Genomic DNA, 17,899 nt, shown 5'->3' with positions numbered 1-17,899 from the left:
TGATAGTAAGCGGCAGATCTAGACTTTGTAGATCCACATCCATATCAATCGTCCATGGGGCTCGAGGTGAAAAACCAGTCAGTTTAGAGAAGAATTCGTATTGTCGTTGTCGATGCCATCTTTGATTTTGATTTTGATTTTCATTTTGTTGGTGTCCACAAAGCGTGAAGGCTCGTGAGGTGATTGTAACAACGGCTAATTATTATTATTTATTTAGATTTGAGTTTGCATGCGGAGAAAATTACAATAACATTTTAGGAATATTTTCTTTTTAACATAGACCATGAAGTAAAATGGACATTATTTTTTTTAAAAAAAAAAAAAAAAAAAAAAAAAAAAAAGAAGATACCTGACCAGCCATTATTCCAATCAATATTCAGAGCTGACTCCATTTTCAAGCGAATAAAATAGCGCATAATCTCACTATTACTAGCAGTGATCATGGGTTGTGAAAACGCTGTAAGAGATAACTTTGCTGGAGAGCTGTCCAACAATGAGTCCTCTTTATCGTCACGCTGTGATAAGGCATACTGCTGCAATTCAAAGATTAGCTCATTCAACGAGACTATCCGTTGATTTTCAAGCTACAGGTATAAGAGGAACAAAGTAAAATAGCGGTAAAGAGAGAGAATAAGAAGGTTGAGGAATAGAGCTAAAAATGACCTCGACAGTTTCGGATATAATACGTATAAAATAAACCTTGCTGGGCACTTATTTTTTTTTTTTTTTTTTTTTTTTTTTTTGCTTTACCTGACACCTTGTCTGAAGCTGGTTTGCTTGGTCGGATAGCTTCTCGAGCTCATTAAGAGATTCTGTGATCTTATCTCGGGCCTGCGAAGTCTCTTGTGGTTGTGCCCATCTAGGATGCAAAAAGGAAAAATGTAACACAAAATTTAAAAAAGCTTCTTTGTCCGTGTTCAGCTCTCTTTTGTGTGTGTAGATAAGCGGAGAAACAACTTACCTGCTAAGGTCTGGACCAAACCGAAGGACCTGATCGTCACAATTAAGACCATAGAGCCCACAAAAATCAGTGTAGTGGTGGCGTGAGATGGGCGCCAATGCATTCAAGCGAGGCAGCTCCAACCGCTCCAGATTGTTCAATATTCTATCTGATCTGAGGCAGGACAAAGGTGTCCGCAATACTCTGTGTTCATCTGTCAAAAAATAGATGTATGGCTATATTATGTGGTAAATGTATACATATCATAAGAACAGAATGCTTATTAGACAGCAAGCTCTCGCATCTTTCTTTTACGCCATTGGCCACTGTTGTTCAAGAAGGCTCATTACCCCAGCAAGACACGCATCTTGGATACGCATGTTCAATGATACTTGGTCGCAAGCAACCAAAGACGACAAAGCATTTGTTGAATCAAGATCCACCACAGCTATGTCGCCGATTGTCCTACCACCCATGTGTATCAATAAAAAAATGCTCCGTTATTTTTACGCCTTTGCCTCTCTCTCTTTTTTTTTTTTTTTTTTTTTTAGTGAGAAGAGGAAACATAGGATTCTTACCCTACAACCACCAATGACCTTTTGTGAGTCCCATGGTCGTTTAGAGCAATGGCTAAAAGAATAATAGGTTCCTATGCCAATGTAATACATAAAGTCAGCTGAATTGATCGACTTAATATCTCCATGGACTATATTTCGGCACTATTATTACTGTTGATGCCGTCGTTGCTGTGTTGCTGTTATTACTGTTGCTTCTGTTGAAAGGATAGGTTAAATTGATTGTTCCTGTTATCGGATTTTTTTTTTTTTTTTTTTTTTTTTTTACCTGCAACGAGAATAATCTTTGAACATGCCGCTGCGTCACGTTATGGAGCCCCGACTGAAGTGCTCCTTGGACCCGGTAGATTGCACCAAATTGGGTTGCACCAAATAATACATCGTTGCTGAGGTCGTCTTTGCCCTTACACTCCAGGGCGTGGCTCATGATTATTCTGTCGATCTGTGCTTCTCCCAGAGGTACCACCTGTTTCTCGATCATCATGCCTACACTAAATTGAGTCTGGGATGTCCAGAGGATCGGGTCTGTGTCTTTTTGTCGAATAATCAACAGTTTGGTCGACCCAAGGAGGACCAATTTCGTCGTGCCTTCCTAAACACGTGTAAAGAAGATGTATGAGCAATGCAGTGGACTTTATGCAATGACCGCATAGCAAGCTAAAATCAAGCAGCGAGCCTCGAAAAAATGAATAATACCTCAAACCCAACAAAGTGTTTCGCGTGCTCAACTTGAATAACAGGGCTTGACCGAGATTTTACATGCCCGCTTGATGTTACGGGTTGAAAAGATGCTGGGGATATAGTTCGCTGTCTCTTAGTTACAGGGGACACAAATGTAGATGTTGGAGACTCCAGTTTTTCAATATTATCTACTAATCCGTCTTCATCATTCCACAACTCAACTTCCTCGTCACTGTCGTCTATTTGGATCGGTTCATTAAATATGTTTTGGTTTGTGTCTACCACGACCTTTGTGGTTGTTCTGGGCCTTGATCCAAATTCGATTCTTGGCTTTAATCCCGATTGGGATCCGCGCCTTGGTACTAATGTTGATGCTGACTCTGGTCCTGATGGCTCTGGACAAAGAAGATGGATATTCCAAACATTTCCCTCCGAAGTTGCAACTAGTACACTTGGGTAATATTGATGTTGTGATTGCAATAACTCCTTGTTTGTCCTGATCTCATCAGGTCCAGTGTCATTCCAACAGAATGACACGATATCTTGCGGAAATGACCAAGTGTGCTTTTTGTGTAAACACAAGACAGCATTTTAGATGTGACAGATCCGATATTTGATTTTCTTTAATCCATTGCTTGCTACAGTTATTAATTTACTTTGCTAAATGCTAACTCTATCAACCACTCACCAGTAACACATCGTCTACGACTTCATACAATAGACGAGGCTGACTATGTATCAGTAGGACACAATTGCTATCAGACGACCGAACAGACGGGTTGTCTCCAGCAGAATTGACTTGTCGACAAAGTAGCTTTGGTGTGATCGAGGGTGATTGCAGATGCAAGTCCCCGAGTGTCTTCCAGGACCATGTCTCATCCATGGTAGAGATTTGCTCCAGGAAGTTGAATGAATGAGTGAAACCAATGGAGGTTCTGAAATTGAACACAAACTCACGCAGCGGGAAACGATGCGTCTTTTTTTTTTTTTTTTTTTTTTTTTTTTTTCAGGGTTTCTTGTCCAATTCGCCCTCACAGTCACCTCTCCCCCCTCGTTATCTCTGACCCATTTCCTCTCTTTCCCTCTTTCTCAGACAACCGCTCTCTCATTCTTTTCCTCACTTCTTTGCTCTCTCTTATTCTACTTGCTCATTTCCATTGCATTATACCGTCCTTTCATCGAGTGAGCAAGAGAAACACACAGACACATATTACTTTTGATAATCTTGCCATCTTTCTTACAGCCGACAAGCAGATTGAATTTGCTTGACCCACCCTTTGCTTGACATTGAACGCCACTATTTTACCTCTTTGTTCGCGTAAAGCGCTGGCTGATACTTTGGTCGTCAACAAAAGCTGACACAGAACGACACTGGTAAATAACACATACTAAACTATGCCCATCCCAGTGTCGCCTCACTTCATACCAGGAGCAGAAGATATGTCAGTCCTCTCCGCTACTGTTCGGGCAAGGTCTTCAGCACAATCGAGTAAGTTGCAGAGCAAGGGGCATCTTTTTTTTCAACCGTGTCGAGTGATCGAGCAGGTGACATGACATTCCATAAAAGTTTGTCAGACAAATTAGACTTTTACACTTCAACGCGCCTCTACAACACGCTAACCTTTTTTATGTTCTTTTGGACACCTTGTTACAGCCACAAGGAAGACAGAATCAATAACGCTCTTTTTACCCATCGCTATCACTGCTCTCTTTCTGCTTATTCTGGCCATAACGGGTCTATTGGCAAGATGTCTCCATAGACGTTTTAAAGATATGCGCATCTCCTCTTCAACGTCTTCTAATTCCTGGAAATCATATTATTCATCCCGATCAGACATCAACAGCAGCCATTATCAAGATGACAGCATGAATTTTAATGGCGATGATAGGGAGCAGGAAGCGCTTTTAGCTAGACGTAGGAGTACTTCTTACTATGATGCCAATCGGTCACGAGCCCCTGTTGCAGTGGTTGGACATGATCCCAAGGGTAGACCAATCTCTACCTGGTCCACGGCCAGCTCTGTGGTAGCAGCACGAGGAGAAGAGCTCTCAAAGTGGAGTCAGCGAAGGGATGATTTAATCAAAATCTACGGCAGGAGTAATCTCAATTCAAGTTCATGTGTGAACATGCAGGGTCTCGAGGAAGAAGAGCGTCAAGGATTGACGGAACAAGGGATAGCGGGACTGTCATTGTTAGCACAAGAGCCAAGGGAGTCTGAACGGGATCATGGAAATGGCCAGGACCATAGTCAAGGAAATAACAGTGTTCACTTCCGCCATGAACATGGCCATAGCAACAACTTGGAAGTTCCTAAAATAGTGATGCATGGACCACCAAACTAGCACTGAAATACTGAAACATTGGAAAGAAAATGGAAAGGATGACATGTCCAGAGTAAACATCAAAGCTTTATCTCTCTATTTAATTTCTTACCAAGATCGTTGTCATCGTTATCACAGCTATAGCTTAGATTCCCATGGCTTGATTCCTTTGTGAATGAGATGACTTCTGGCTATCTTGCCTGTCTTAAATTGACGGGAAGAAAAATGTACAGGGGAATGAACATGAACGCCACCAATATAGACAGATATTCCTTTCCTTGAATAAAAATAGGAAAAAAAAACGCGTCAAGAATGCTTTTTTTTTTTTTTTTTTTTGTTGTTGTTGCTACTAACTGGGAACCATTAGGACTGGACTCTATAAATGGCCTGCTCTATTGCTAAGGGCACAAATAACGGTGTTTCTAATGATTGACTCAGTGTCATCGCTGTACTGTCGCTACAGAATCCAAAGTTGGTCAATAGTCCCAGCATAATTTGCAACGATATCACCTTGGTCTGGTCAAAGCCCTCGGTTGCTTGACTTGCGTGCGACAAAGTATCTCTGGGAAGAACGAATGTCCTTATTTCTTTTCCTTTTTCTCATTCCCTTTTTAATCTACTTTGTTTCGTTCCCGTATTCTCGCATCTCCATCCTTGTTCATCTCTTCTTGACATTCTGTTTATTTATTCAGTCATTCCATTCTCTGTTTTCTAACTTCTGTAACTCTCACGCGTCATGCGAACCGACTACCTGTCTAAGGTCAGTGCTACAGTCTTGGCCTTCCTCTCACCATCTTCCTTCCGTCTTTCAAGTGGAGAAGCTTCCCCAAAGGAACTCGTCCCTATCAAGACTGTCGCTATAATTGGTAGTATATCATGTTGCTCTATTTCAAAGATTTTTTTTCTTTTTATTTTTCTTTTTTATTTTTCTTTTTTATTTTTCTTTTTTATTTTTCTTTTTTATTTTTCTTTTTTATTTTTCTTTTTTATTTTTCTTTTTTATTTTTCTTTTTTATTTTTCTTTTTTATTTTTCTTTTTTATTTTTCTTTTTTATTTTTCTTTTTTATTTTTCTTTTTTATTTTTCTTTTTTATTTTTCTTTTTTATTTTTCTTTTTTATTTTTCTTTTTTATTTTTCTTTTTTATTTTTCTTTTTATTTTTCTTTTTTATTTTTCTTTTTTATTTTTCTTTTTTATTTTTCTTTTTTATTTTTCTTTTTTATTTTTCTTTTTTATTTTTCTTTTTTATTTTTCTTTTTTATTTTTCTTTTTTATTTTTCTTTTTTATTTTTCTTTTTTATTTTTCTTTTTTATTTTTCTTTTTTATTTTTCTTTTTTATTTTTCTTTTTTATTTTTCTTTTTATTTTTCTTTTTTATTTTTCTTTTTTATTTTTCTTTTTTATTTTTCTTTTTTATTTTTCTTTTTTATTTTTCTTTTTTATTTTTCTTTTTTATTTTTCTTTTTATTTTTTATTTTTATTTTATTTTGTTTTATTTTTTTTCATTCAGTCGCTGTATCAAGCTACGCGTTCAAACAATATGGATTGACAATTGGATACCTATCATTCCTCTATTCGATGTGTAGGTGCGGGCGCAGGGGGCTCTTCAACTGCTTACTTCCTAAACAAGTTCCTGCAACCTCCTCAAATTAATCGTAAACATGACCACAGTATCACCATCTTTGATCAAGATGACAAGATCGGAGGCCGCTGCACAGTCTTCCGTGTCAGTGATTATCATCCAGACCGCAACGGTACAGTGCAAAAGGACAAATACATTGAAGTTGGCGCAAGTATCTTTGTCAAAGCCAACTACAATTTAGTAGATGCTGCTAAGCAATTTGGACTCAAGACTGAGCCTTTAGCAGATGAAATGATGGCAATTTGGGATGGAAAAACAATCCTTTTCGAAGAAAGTCGGTGGAAGTACTGGTCCGTTTTCAAGGGTTTCAGGCGATGGGGGTTTTCGCCCTTTAAGGTAAACAAATGTTCAAAAAAATAAAAAAATAAAAAATAGGCACCACAAAATTCTTACTTTTTTTTTTTTTTTTTTTTTTTTTTTTAGCTTCGAGTAATCATATTAAATACCGTGAATGACCTATTAGAATTCTATGTATCTCCTGAGACTTTTGACTCCATTTCTGAGTTCGCTCGACGGTTCAAGCTGGATAAGCTCGCGTCTATAATGTCTGAACAGTTTCTTGAATCAAGCGGCATTAGCAAGCAGTATGCAACTGAGGTAATTGAGGTCGCAACTCGAGTCAACTATGGATCTAATCTTCACGAGATCCACACCCTAGGCGCCATGGTCTCTATGGCGGCCAACGATGCACTTCGAGTCCAAGGTGGCAACTTCCAAATATTTGAAGGCATGGTGGGTCATAGTAAGGCCCATGTTCGGCTGAGCACTAAAATTGCACGCGTTCGACGGACCAAACCAGAGTACGAAGGCGCTGATACTAAATTCGAAGTCATTACCGCTTCAGGACAAAAGCAAGTCTTTGATATAGTTGTTATTGCTGCACCTATTGTATGTCTTTGAGGCTACGTATTTCTTTTACTATGTTCCTTTTCTTTCTGCTGTAGTGTAAAAGGCCATCGAAGATAAGTAGATGTCATCTTACACTAATTATTCATTCCCTTTATTCATATATGGTTTTAGCAATCAACCAATATTGATTTTGACCTGGACTTGCCTCCCCTACCCGAAGTGGAGTACCGAACAATCTATGCAACATTTGTCCGCGGCCATGTCAATCCTGCGTACTTTAAAGTTCCACCGACTAAAAAGCTTCCAGCCCATATCCTCAGCACCAATTCAGAAGACGTTGAGGTCACGTCCATAAGCATTCAAGCTAAAATGAGTAATGGTGAGACTGTCACCAAGATTTTCTCGCCCAAGCCAATTCAAGAAGAACACTTGGATCGACTATATTTGAATCGAACATGGGTCAAGAGCAAGATTTGGAAGGCATATCCAAAACTCCACCCGCTTGATTTGGATAATGAAGACAAGGATAAAAAGACATCAGTGGATCCTTTCTCTGAGATCAATACAAACAACGAACAAGTGATCCTTAAGAAGCGGGAAGAAGAGAAGGCAAGAGCTTCATGGGGCCAGATCGAGATTGTTCCGGGTGTATTTTATGTTAATGCGCTCGAGCCTCTCATTTCGGTAAGAGTACATTCACATTCACATTCACATTTGCAAATACAAGAAAAAAAAAAATTAGTTGACACCTAATTAACACTATGACAAACTCTTCCTTGCTTTTTAATGTATAACTATGTTATGGCAGACTATGGAGACAGAGACTATCGCCGGAGAGAACGTTGCTAGACTTGTACGAGATCGTATTCTCGGGTACTGTCCCGTCGAAAAGATAACCAAGAGAATGTAAAGACAAAAAATGCATAGTTAGTTTGTAAATATTCTTGCCATACTGCAATATACATCACGTGGTTATCCTAGTGACTGGCACTCTTGAAATGACTTGTAGTGCTAGTATACAAAAAAAAAAAAAAAAAAAAAAAAAACAAAGCTCATTCTTTGACTTGGCCTATTTACATTCCACATCTCTAAAAACTTTACCATGGTCACCCGCAACAACATTCACAGGCCGAAGTTTAACCTTCAAAAGCTAGGTCGTGTTCGCAAGCAGGCCTTGAAATGTAATCCAACGTCGTACAAATCAGTGACCTCAACCAACATTCAGCATGTTCGTCGTATTTCTAAAAAGAAGGCACAGCAGAAGGAGAAGCAACTTCAACATATCATGGATTCTGCCCTTGTAAAGGCCGGAGGTGTCAAGGAGGCTATTATGAAGGGTAACTCAGAAAAGAATATAATAATAGAGAAGCTTTTGCTAGGACTTGGACGATTGTTATTATTATTATCTGAAAATTCATTTTGTGAATGTATTCCCGTTGACTTACTCTCTTTTTTTTTTTTTTTTTTTTTTGGTTTTCTTTTTTATTTTTTAAAAAAAAAAGATGTTCCTATCCAGAAAGAGGCTGTCGCGGTCAAGAAGGCTATCCCATCAGGCCCTGGAACTACTTTGGGTGCTCCTTCTGGTAATTAACTATAATAAATCTGTGAAGGCTGATTATGATATGATATCAGAAGTGCTCTTTTCTTTTCTTTTAACAATATATTTTTTGTTCATTCATCCTATAACAATGTACACAGCTTGAACTATTAGCGAATTAGCGAAGAAGAAGTGGAGAACATGGAACTAGACTAATGACTATTTTACACAAGGAGAGGAATTATTATTGAATGAGTCGATAAATCAACTGCATATTTTTTGTACTATTAGAAAATAAAAAAAAAAGAGTGAAATACGCATAAAGGAAAAAATAGGATGAATTTTGATGAACACCATAAGTATAATTTTTTCCTTGTATCTCTTGAGAAAGGGAAGCGAGATGATCGCAGGGGAAAGAGAGGATCGCTGTTTGACTTTATGATAGCCAATAAAATAAAAAATAAAAAATAAAAGAGTGGCTTCGGTCTCCAAGGGGGTGATAGGGTGTCTATTTCTGTAAGGCTATTTGCGCACATTCCAGACGCTATAATTGTCAAGGCCATATGCGTTTTTATTGTTGTACTTCGTCTTGTCTTTATAATTGTCGCTTCGATTTTATATACCAGGATGCCGGCTGATTCAGTGATCCCCGACATTCCAGGAGTACCTGTGGATCCTAGGATGGAGAACATGCTTCGTGAAAGCATCTGCCAAGTTGTCGGAGTCCATGGCACTAGGTGCTTAAGAAGAAGAAGAAAAAAATAAATAAAAAAGCTTCAAATGCGCCAAACATGAAATGTATAAAGATGTTGAAATGCTGATTCAGAGTTCTTTTATTTACTCTCGTTATCGCTTTTGCTAGATTCATTGGTAAGGCCTATCAACCAATTTGATTTACAGCGACTTTAAGCAATAACTTCATTGATAACATTCAGGACAGGATTAAGAAAAAAAAAAACAGTTTTGTTTGAGCTATATGACATATGCTTGGAAGGGTTGACATCAAATATCTCTCTCCTTTATCTACACTACTCCTCCATGACATTTAAGGCGCTCAACCCGTCAGTTTTACTCGCAATGCCTTACAGGAACTTCATGTAGAAAAGTAAGTGACAACGGAGGACCTTTTTCTTCTTTTTTTTTATATCTCACGGAATGTAAATTCACATCAACAAATGTTTCCTTCTAACAAGCTATTGAGCTAATGATCAAACTCTTATGATGATAACTTGTTAGCTATTTTGTTGCAGAAAAATCAGATGGTGTTCGCGTTCTATTATACTGCCTGCGACACGAAAACGGTCAGCAGCAAGTGTTTTTGGTAAATGATAGGCTACAGGGAAAAAAAAAAAAAAAAAAAAAAAAAAAAAGAGAGATTTTTCCTTACTCTATTTTGGAAGAATCTATTACTGAAACCTTCAATAATTGTCCCTTTTCTATCTCGGGATTATGACTAAGGTGGATCGCAAGAACAAATTCAAATATGTTCCGCAATTGCGGTTCCCGGTGGCCAACGAGCGTAATGTTTTTCATCACCAAACCATTGTCGATGGTGAGTTGGTTATGGATCGAGAACCTGATGGTCGATTAGTGATGCGATATCTGGCTTTCGATCTTTTGGCATACAACGGCATTAACGTTATTTCGAAGCCACTCACGAGTCGTTTTGGCGTAAGTGTCTTTCTTTCTTTCTTTTTTATTTATATTTTTATTTTTTAACGAATATGAAATAAGTGAAAAATACAAAGAAAAGACTTTGTAAATATCTTTTGTGGAGAAAAATAAAATAAAACAACTTTCACAAACATTCTGTTGCTTTTTTTCTTTTTTCGTTCTTTTACTATATTATTAGAGGTTGCAAACCGAGTTTGTTAATCCTTATAATGAAATGCTCAAGGTTGCCAATCCCGAGTTTATTAAATCACAACCATTCATGTATGTGGACATCCGTGCATGATAAACAAAAAAAAAAAAAAAAAAAAAAATAAAAGATTCAGGGCAACTGCAGCTAAACCCATACTAACCTTTATTATTGTTAGAGTAACTATGAAGGAGATGACAAAATCCTATGGAATTGAAATGATGTTTCGGGAAATTATTCCAAAATTGAAGCATGGGAACGATGGGCTTATTTTCACGTCCTCTGTGGCGCCATACGTCCTCTCTACAAACACGAAAATGTATGCAAAAAAAGAAAAGAAAAGGACAATGAGATGACGGACGAGAAGATATCATTTCATGACAATGTCATTTTGTTTGTATGTGGTTGATTGCCTTGTTATAAATAGGTTAAAATGGAAGCCACCAAGCGAGAATACTGTCGATTTTAAGCTGGCGCTTCAAGCACCGATTTTAAATGGGGTCCCTGATTATAAACAGAAACCACAGTTTATCCTTCTTGAATGGCAAGGTGGACAGCAATACACACCCTTTGGACAAATGGTTGTGGATGATGCACTTTGGGAACAGTAAGTTTTTTTTTTGTGTGTGTTTCTGTGCACCATGTTGTGTACATTGCTGATTTACTCATTATTTTATATTAGATGGAAATCGACTTCGACACAGCTGCAGAACAGGGTCGTTGAAGTGACTTATTCTCCCAATGACCAAAGCTGGCGATTTTTCCGCTTCAGGGACGATAAAGAACACGGTAATCATTCCTCAGTTGTGAGGAAAGTGGTTGAAAGTATCCGAGACGGTGTTGAAGCTGACGAGGTAAAAAAAAAAAAAAAAAAAAAAAAATGCTCGCAGGGTGTATTACAGATGAATATGTTACGAATGGTGATTGGACAAAGATCACATTACTGCCTACTTAAAAACGCACCTATTTTTTTATTGTCATGTTACAGCTGCTACACGCACAAGGCTCTATTAAGGCTGCATGGAAGCAGCGTGAGGCCGCGGAGGAAGAGAAGCGCCGTCAGCAGCGTTAGTAGAATAAAGCATAAGAAAAAAAAACATTTACAGTTGTATAAAGTATGGCCATCGTATTAGAGACCTTGTCTGCCCTTCTTTTACTTCCAGACTAATCAGTTGTAATTTTTAAGAGAGAGCTCTGCGAGCGATTCTGAAGTCATGTTTGAATCCAAGTACTAAGTGAGGAAGAAACGGTTGGACGTGCGCCCTATTGCAGAGGCGTGTGTGTGGCAACAAACAGCAACTAACCACAAATGACAAAAGTTACGCAATGCGCATTTTTCTTTTTTAGGAACCGGCGTAAAATGAAGGTTATTTTTTTTTTTTTTTTTTTTCTAAATATGATCCAGCTTCCTTTTTATTTTTCTATTTGCCATAAACAACACTGGCACAGGACTTGGACCATCAACGCGGAATCGCTCCGAAAAGTTCATGGTTGATTACATATCTTCAGGGCATCTTTGGTGTGGTTTGGACTTGATATGATTATTTTATTTCTATTATTATTTACTGCATGAAATTTGTTTGGTCAATGCCTGACGCGTATTTTTCATGCTGCTATACAAATCTTTGTGCAAAGATGATCACTTGCTAAAAGGAGAAGGACATCTGCTAAAAAAAAAAAATTGTCCCGTCAACACCATCTTTTCTCGCTCCCCTTTAGTATCGGTCAATAAAATAGTGTCTTACACCTTCTGAAAAAGACTAAAAATGCCTTCCAATACACGGCGTGGCGTATGTTTTCGATTCCTTCTCTAAATATAGAGGCGAATGGTGCGCGCCCAAACTTGGTTGAACATGAAAATGCTTGAGTCTGATGCGGATGCGCCGTCTTTGAAGTGAGTGTGATCCCCTTTTTTTTCTTCTTCATTTTTTTTTTTTTTTTTTTTTTTGAACATATAAATACCAAACAACATCTCGTATTTTAGTTCTCCATTCAACATTTTACTCAATTAGTACACAAACAATATTATGTACGCGCGCCCCTTCATCACTATTGTGCTCCTCGCATTGTGCACTCTTGGCACTGTTTTGGCTTCCCCTCCTCCGAAACCTTCCCGAGATATTTTCTCAGTGACTTCGCCCGAGTATGAATCTGTATACAGAGTTGGTCAGTATGTACCTGTCGCCATCTCGATTGTCAATGGTACTGAAGGTTACCTCTACCAGAAAAACCCCTCGATGCGGATTACTATCCAGAAGAACATCCGCTATCCAAATCTGAACGAGCGGGTTGGCGAGATATCCGCTCGCGAGCTCTACCACAGCGGCTTCAGGTTCAAAGTCAAGAAGGCATATTTGATTGAGACGCAGAAGACTGTCCCATTCCGTGTCCGAGTTTCATTCTCTGCTGAGCCTCGTGGTGGCTTCAATGACTCACCCTCATTCAGGCTGAAGCCGAAGAAGGACTAAAAAAAACCCCCTACCATAGTTTTTTTTTTGAAACTACGTAGAAATCCACTATTTGAAAAATAAAATAAAAAAAGCTCATCAACCCAAGACAGTCACTTTCTATTTTTAAGGTTTTATCTTTTACGAATAGTTTTTTTTTTTTTGTTGATTGTTCTCTTGCATCTTTTTCATCATTGATTTCAAAAAGAGCATTTTGATTAATGTATTATTATTTTATTATTATTATTATTACTACTATCAACTACCATTAAATTGGCCTTGCCTCGTACTATTTGCTCTATAATACATATTTTCTTGGAGTGTCACAGATGCTTGTTACATTCAGCACAATATGGCTAAGAGAAGAGAGAAGTTCCTGGAGAAACATGGGCAATGCTGCTATGTACAACAGCAGGCAACTGGCCCTCCTAGGATATCTTTTTTTTTTCTTTGGTTTCTTTCCCATTGAACAAACACAAACCCAGACTTTGTCATGAATATTCCAGAAAGAGACCTGCTCCACCTATGGCACAACAGCTGTAGCACATAAATCCTGTGGAGCGACAATTAAACACTAGGATCGTGAAACAGCCAGGGGTTACAAAAAAAATAATCTGACGTCTCTGAATGAGCCTTCAATGCATGTCTAGCCTTCCTCCATAGTCCTTCTACAACCCTGCCTTTTTGGATGGACCTCCTTCCTTCACCCTGTAATATTGTGACACTCCAAGACGCACAACAAAAATCAAATCTCCTGGATCCACTCCCATTCTTCCTCCTCCCCTCCCTTTCACCCACTTTCTCTCTACCCTCATACATCTTTACACACCCTCGCAAAAGCATCATTTTCTTTTGTTTTAATACTTTGCTTTCATCTCTCTCTCTTTTTTTTGTATTACTACCTTTTTTTTTTTTTATTATTTTTTTTTATTTCTTTTCACCACGAGGGTAAGGCCAATCTTAAAGTCTTGCTCGCTTTATTTTATTTCGTTTTTTTTTGACTTGCTTCTCCCTTGTCGAAGAGTGTGTTTTCTCGCTTATCTCAACCTCCTTATCCTTTCAATTTTTCTGCACCATAAATCAATACACTTATTTGATCAATATGTTCTGCTCATCACATCTGATTCGATGCATTCTGATACTCCTCATTCTTCATTCTTCACATCATTGATCCGATCGCCTCATGGAGCAGGAATATTCCCCTTCATCTGGCATTGAGTACTATCAGATGGCAATCGCTTACACTTCATCGTATGGAATAAAAACGTATTTTCGAGACATACACATGAAGCTCTCCTCCCTTTATTGTTTTATAAACATTATCTGTAGCACGTTCCTCCTCGGAACCCTCCCCCCTCAAGTGTATATCAGCCTCCCTCTCAACGGCCCTAACCTGACCATATTATTTTTCTGCCTACAATAGAAGGTGTCACATATTTTTTTTTAAATCCAATTGATTACGATGCCAAAGGATTATTACGGTCGAGGAGATTACTCGGACGATGAGTCTAGTTCTCGTGGTCGCGACAAATTCAGACGCGAACGAAGCCCTGAGAAGGATGACTTTGGCCGAGATAAGCGAAGAAGAAAGACCTCGGCTTCTCCTGACGACAGAGGTATGGGATCTACCAGAACTTTACCCACTTCTATCTTATTCATATCACATCATGATCTGTATTGCTTTATCTTTCGGCTTTATAACTCGGCTAAGCTCCAACATGTGGCCTATTACACAATATATTTTTATTATTAAAAAAAAAAAAAAAAAAAAAAAAAAAAAAAAAAACCGCAAATCACAGAGAGGCGTCCTAGGAGAAACCGTTCTTCTTCCAAAGATGTCGAAGGTGATCCGGGTGATCGCTATATTCCTAATTATGAAAGAGATGGCTATAATCCAGCTCCTCGTTACAGTCGACCTGATCACTTTAACAGTCGCTATGACAGCCCTGGAGGATATGGCGACTATCGTGGACCAAGGTAAACAGCAACGATCTGGACACCATCATTGAATTGGAATTATTTTTCTTAGGAAATATGACATGACCAGGACCTTCGTATTCAACCATTCTCATTTCCCAATCTTTATTGCTTTACTGAGTCAGGCGTCGTGATGATGGCTATGGAGATATAGATGGACCGGATCCCATGCCCTATGGGGAAATGCCTCCGAACTGGGGAAATGCCGACAGGATTGACGATCCCATGAAGCTTGATCATCTGATTTCGTTTAAGCAGTATTGTGAATATCTCAGAAATCTTGATCGTGCTTCTCATCGATACAAGCGCTATTCAGATGAAGAGCTTCAATCTCGGTACGGGACTTACAAGGAAGAGTTTACAGCTAAACAATATGCAGCATTCTTTGATGTTCACAAAACAGAAGCTTGGTTCCAAGAGAAGTATCATCCAGACTTGTCAAAGTCGCGAGCAGAAGAGGCTCAAACTCTGCGAAGAGCACGCTACAATAAATTTGTTGAAGACCTAGCAGCAGGAAAATACGACAACACTACATGTGATGAGGCTGCTGCCAAGAAAGCGAATGCGGCATCAGCAGAGGCGAAGACAGAAAAATCTGAAACAGATGGTGAGGCTTCTGAGTCAGTGGACAAGGATGGCGACGTCAAACTTGCAAGCGAGGACAGTGAAGAACCTTGGCTATATCTGAGAGCAATTCTACCAAATGTCACTCGATCTTCAATTTTGGAGGTAAGGCTATTCTTACAGGCTACTACTACGCATTATGTGATAAAATAGGTTCAATGTACCTTAGATTTAATAACAATGGCGATGTTTTTATACTTTATATGAATCAAATAGCGCTGCGAAAAAATTGAAGGTTTTGTGATGCTTTCGTTGTCCGAACCTCATCCCTTGAAGGAGTTGCAGAGGATTGGTTGGATCAAATTCAAGCCAGGAACAGATGTTCAAGAAGCTTTGACCACCATAAGCGAGCCTGCGACAGAAGACTTTCAGGTATCCACGACAGCTCACCGACCTACTCGTGCCAGATACACGCATGAAATTGCCAACACTGAGGCTAGGATTCATGCAGATTATGAACTGGCACTGGAAATTGCAAAGGTCTGTGACAGAAACTTGATGGAGTCTGCGGAAGCGGACTCTGGTGTGGCCGTCTATGACGGCGTATCTTTATTACAGGCACGCCTCAAGGATATGATATTAGAATCATCTGATGTTCCTATGGAGGAAGGAGAAGAAGATAGCGCACAGACAGCGATTAATCGCGCAAATGAGGTATGCCTGATAAATCTTATGAACAATCAACAATTATTAAAAAGACTGTTGAAACTTGCAAGTAACCGTGCTGACCGTCTCTTTTTTTTCTTTTTTTTTTTTTTTTTTTTTTTTTTTTTCTAAAAAAAAAAAAAAAAAAAAAAAAAATAGCGCCGCTCCCTTGATTTGTTTATTGAGTACTTGCGTCAGGTTCATTTCTTTTGTTACTATTGCGGAGGTGATAGTGACAATGCAGAGGAATTTACGCGCAAATGCAGCAAGCATTACCGCAATCCAGAGACTAAAATTACCAATTCCAAAGGTAGGCATTTCATTTCCTGATCACTTCATTCGTAACTCGTACTATAGACCGTGGTTTTTAAAATTATATTAACCCGTATACCTTATGTTGTTCTAGGTGCTATCTGGGTTAAGAATCTTGAGCAGAAGCTTAACCTGAAGCTTAAACCTCCCACGGATGAGGAGATTGTTAAACTTGGAGGAAAATCACTCGAGAAGTATGACTTTGGTTTCGAAGCAACAAAAGTTTAAAAAAGCTGTTATGAATATAGGCTTAATGACATGGCTCTAATGTTTTTTACTCCTTCATTTGAATTTGTGCAGGGGTGTTCTGAAGTTTTTGCAGGGCAAGACACAGCAGGATGAACCCACAAAATGGCGCTGCAAAATTTGCACGAAGCCGTTCCGTGGTGAAGAATTTGTACACAAGCACATTCGCACTAAACATCCAGAGGAAATCAAATCGGTTGAAAACAACGTATGTTGAGTGATGAAAATAGTCAAATAGCATAGTTGGATTCGTTGTCTATCTCTGGTGTATTGATTCAAAAGCACTGAGCTGAATGGGCATTCTTATATTATCATATTACTTTGATTCTATAGATTCAACTTTTCAACAACTACATATTGGACCCCAATCATATCAACCCATCTGCACAACAACAACAGCCCCAACCATCAGCTGGATTCGGATTCAATATGCCAGGTCCCATGTATGGTGGACCGCCTATGCAAATGGGCTTCATGTCGGGTGGTCATCCTATGGGCATGCCCTTCATGAACCCAGGAGTATCACCTATGCCAGGATTCCCTCCCGGCTTCATGCCACCCTCTTTTGCAACTGCTGGAGCAATGGCAGGGTCGCCTATGGATCAGATTCCTCGCATTGGCTTTGACTTACCCAAGCGTGGCGGCTCGAAGGATGATGCAGGCGACAAATCAAAGCTTAGAGGGCCGGATCTTATCCCCGCCCGTCCACCATCAATGATGCTCGACCCCAGAAGGTAAGGACATGCATACATTCAAGCATATGGCATTGTATAATAGTGAAAATGGTTCATATCAGTTCGCATGACTGATGAACGTATCTACCCATTTGATCAACAATGCTTACACAGTAGGATGTCTGATCCTCGCAAGGTTAAATCATATGTGGATCTGGATGCCCCAGCTGAGGGCGATTTAGACTCAAAGTACAACCTGTGGTAAGAGGACAGCGAACACTTCGTCCAATGTGGGGAATGTTCCTATCAGATATACTTTGCGGAAGCCCTTCCTTGATGCTCGACCCAAGATCATTGACGTAATGATAGCCACACTACTAATGAAAATGGCAAATAAAAGTGTCAAGTGTTACAGGCTTTATTTTCATACCAACATTATTGAAGTCCTAAGGTTGTTTTAATTTCTCGTCTTCATTGAAGACATAGAGTGCATTGAGCTCCCTTGGGTCGTGCTTGCAAAAGATTGTTTTAAAGAACTTGGTGACACTTTTATTTATTTATTTATTT

At 38.9% G+C, this 17,899-nt stretch overlaps 6 protein-coding genes across 6 annotated transcripts; 5 read left to right on the top strand and 1 right to left on the bottom strand.

The window, feature by feature from the left end:
- Nucleotides 1-241: 241 nt before the first annotated feature.
- Nucleotides 242-1,809, bottom strand: BCR41DRAFT_369438 (hypothetical protein; the record flags this gene model as incomplete). Its single annotated transcript, XM_022026457.1, has 6 exons — nucleotides 242-267; nucleotides 350-584; nucleotides 751-859; nucleotides 962-1,176; nucleotides 1,519-1,570; nucleotides 1,784-1,809. The coding sequence occupies 6 exons, from the start codon at nucleotides 1,807-1,809 to the stop codon at nucleotides 242-244; spliced, it is 663 nt and encodes a 220-aa protein (XP_021883222.1).
- Nucleotides 1,810-3,214: 1,405 nt separating this feature from the next.
- BCR41DRAFT_350316 (hypothetical protein) lies at nucleotides 3,215-4,802 on the top strand. The gene is made up of 2 exons (XM_022023648.1): nucleotides 3,215-3,685; nucleotides 3,851-4,802. Exons 1-2 carry the CDS (start codon nucleotides 3,592-3,594, stop codon nucleotides 4,537-4,539), a joined length of 783 nt encoding a protein of 260 aa, XP_021883221.1. The 5' UTR covers nucleotides 3,215-3,591; the 3' UTR covers nucleotides 4,540-4,802.
- A 452-nt stretch (nucleotides 4,803-5,254) lies between these two features.
- Nucleotides 5,255-7,998, top strand: BCR41DRAFT_385363 (Prenylcysteine lyase-domain-containing protein; the record flags this gene model as incomplete). Its single annotated transcript, XM_022027661.1, has 5 exons — nucleotides 5,255-5,387; nucleotides 6,105-6,496; nucleotides 6,584-7,048; nucleotides 7,181-7,693; nucleotides 7,818-7,998. The coding sequence occupies 5 exons, from the start codon at nucleotides 5,255-5,257 to the stop codon at nucleotides 7,917-7,919; spliced, it is 1,605 nt and encodes a 534-aa protein (XP_021883220.1). The 3' UTR covers nucleotides 7,920-7,998.
- Nucleotides 7,999-9,088: 1,090 nt separating this feature from the next.
- Nucleotides 9,089-11,542, top strand: BCR41DRAFT_334605 (mRNA capping enzyme, catalytic domain-domain-containing protein). Its single transcript, XM_022021941.1, has 10 exons — nucleotides 9,089-9,283; nucleotides 9,409-9,416; nucleotides 9,597-9,651; nucleotides 9,783-9,867; nucleotides 10,005-10,217; nucleotides 10,399-10,481; nucleotides 10,586-10,726; nucleotides 10,835-11,014; nucleotides 11,090-11,261; nucleotides 11,396-11,542. Exons 1-10 carry the CDS (start codon nucleotides 9,174-9,176, stop codon nucleotides 11,477-11,479), a joined length of 1,131 nt encoding a protein of 376 aa, XP_021883219.1. The 5' UTR covers nucleotides 9,089-9,173; the 3' UTR covers nucleotides 11,480-11,542.
- Nucleotides 11,543-12,146: 604 nt separating this feature from the next.
- Nucleotides 12,147-12,880, top strand: BCR41DRAFT_25050 (hypothetical protein). The gene is made up of 2 exons (XM_022020178.1): nucleotides 12,147-12,301; nucleotides 12,392-12,880. Exon 2 carries the CDS (start codon nucleotides 12,435-12,437, stop codon nucleotides 12,873-12,875), a length of 441 nt encoding a protein of 146 aa, XP_021883218.1. The 5' UTR covers nucleotides 12,147-12,301; nucleotides 12,392-12,434; the 3' UTR covers nucleotides 12,876-12,880.
- Nucleotides 12,881-14,216: 1,336 nt separating this feature from the next.
- Nucleotides 14,217-17,688, top strand: BCR41DRAFT_25001 (arsenite-resistance protein 2-domain-containing protein). The gene is made up of 9 exons (XM_022020175.1): nucleotides 14,217-14,470; nucleotides 14,654-14,831; nucleotides 14,957-15,560; nucleotides 15,672-16,109; nucleotides 16,260-16,410; nucleotides 16,507-16,606; nucleotides 16,713-16,866; nucleotides 16,992-17,392; nucleotides 17,507-17,688. The coding sequence occupies exons 1-9, from the start codon at nucleotides 14,317-14,319 to the stop codon at nucleotides 17,595-17,597; spliced, it is 2,271 nt and encodes a 756-aa protein (XP_021883217.1). The 5' UTR covers nucleotides 14,217-14,316; the 3' UTR covers nucleotides 17,598-17,688.
- The last annotated feature ends 211 nt before the right edge of the window (nucleotides 17,689-17,899 follow it).

The sequence above is a fragment of the Lobosporangium transversale genome (genome assembly GCF_002105155.1).
Source record: "Lobosporangium transversale strain NRRL 3116 chromosome Unknown BCR41scaffold_11, whole genome shotgun sequence".
Taxonomy (NCBI): Eukaryota; Fungi; Mortierellomycota; class Mortierellomycetes; order Mortierellales; family Mortierellaceae; genus Lobosporangium; species Lobosporangium transversale.
This window is presented reverse-complemented; position numbering and strand designations above follow the sequence as displayed.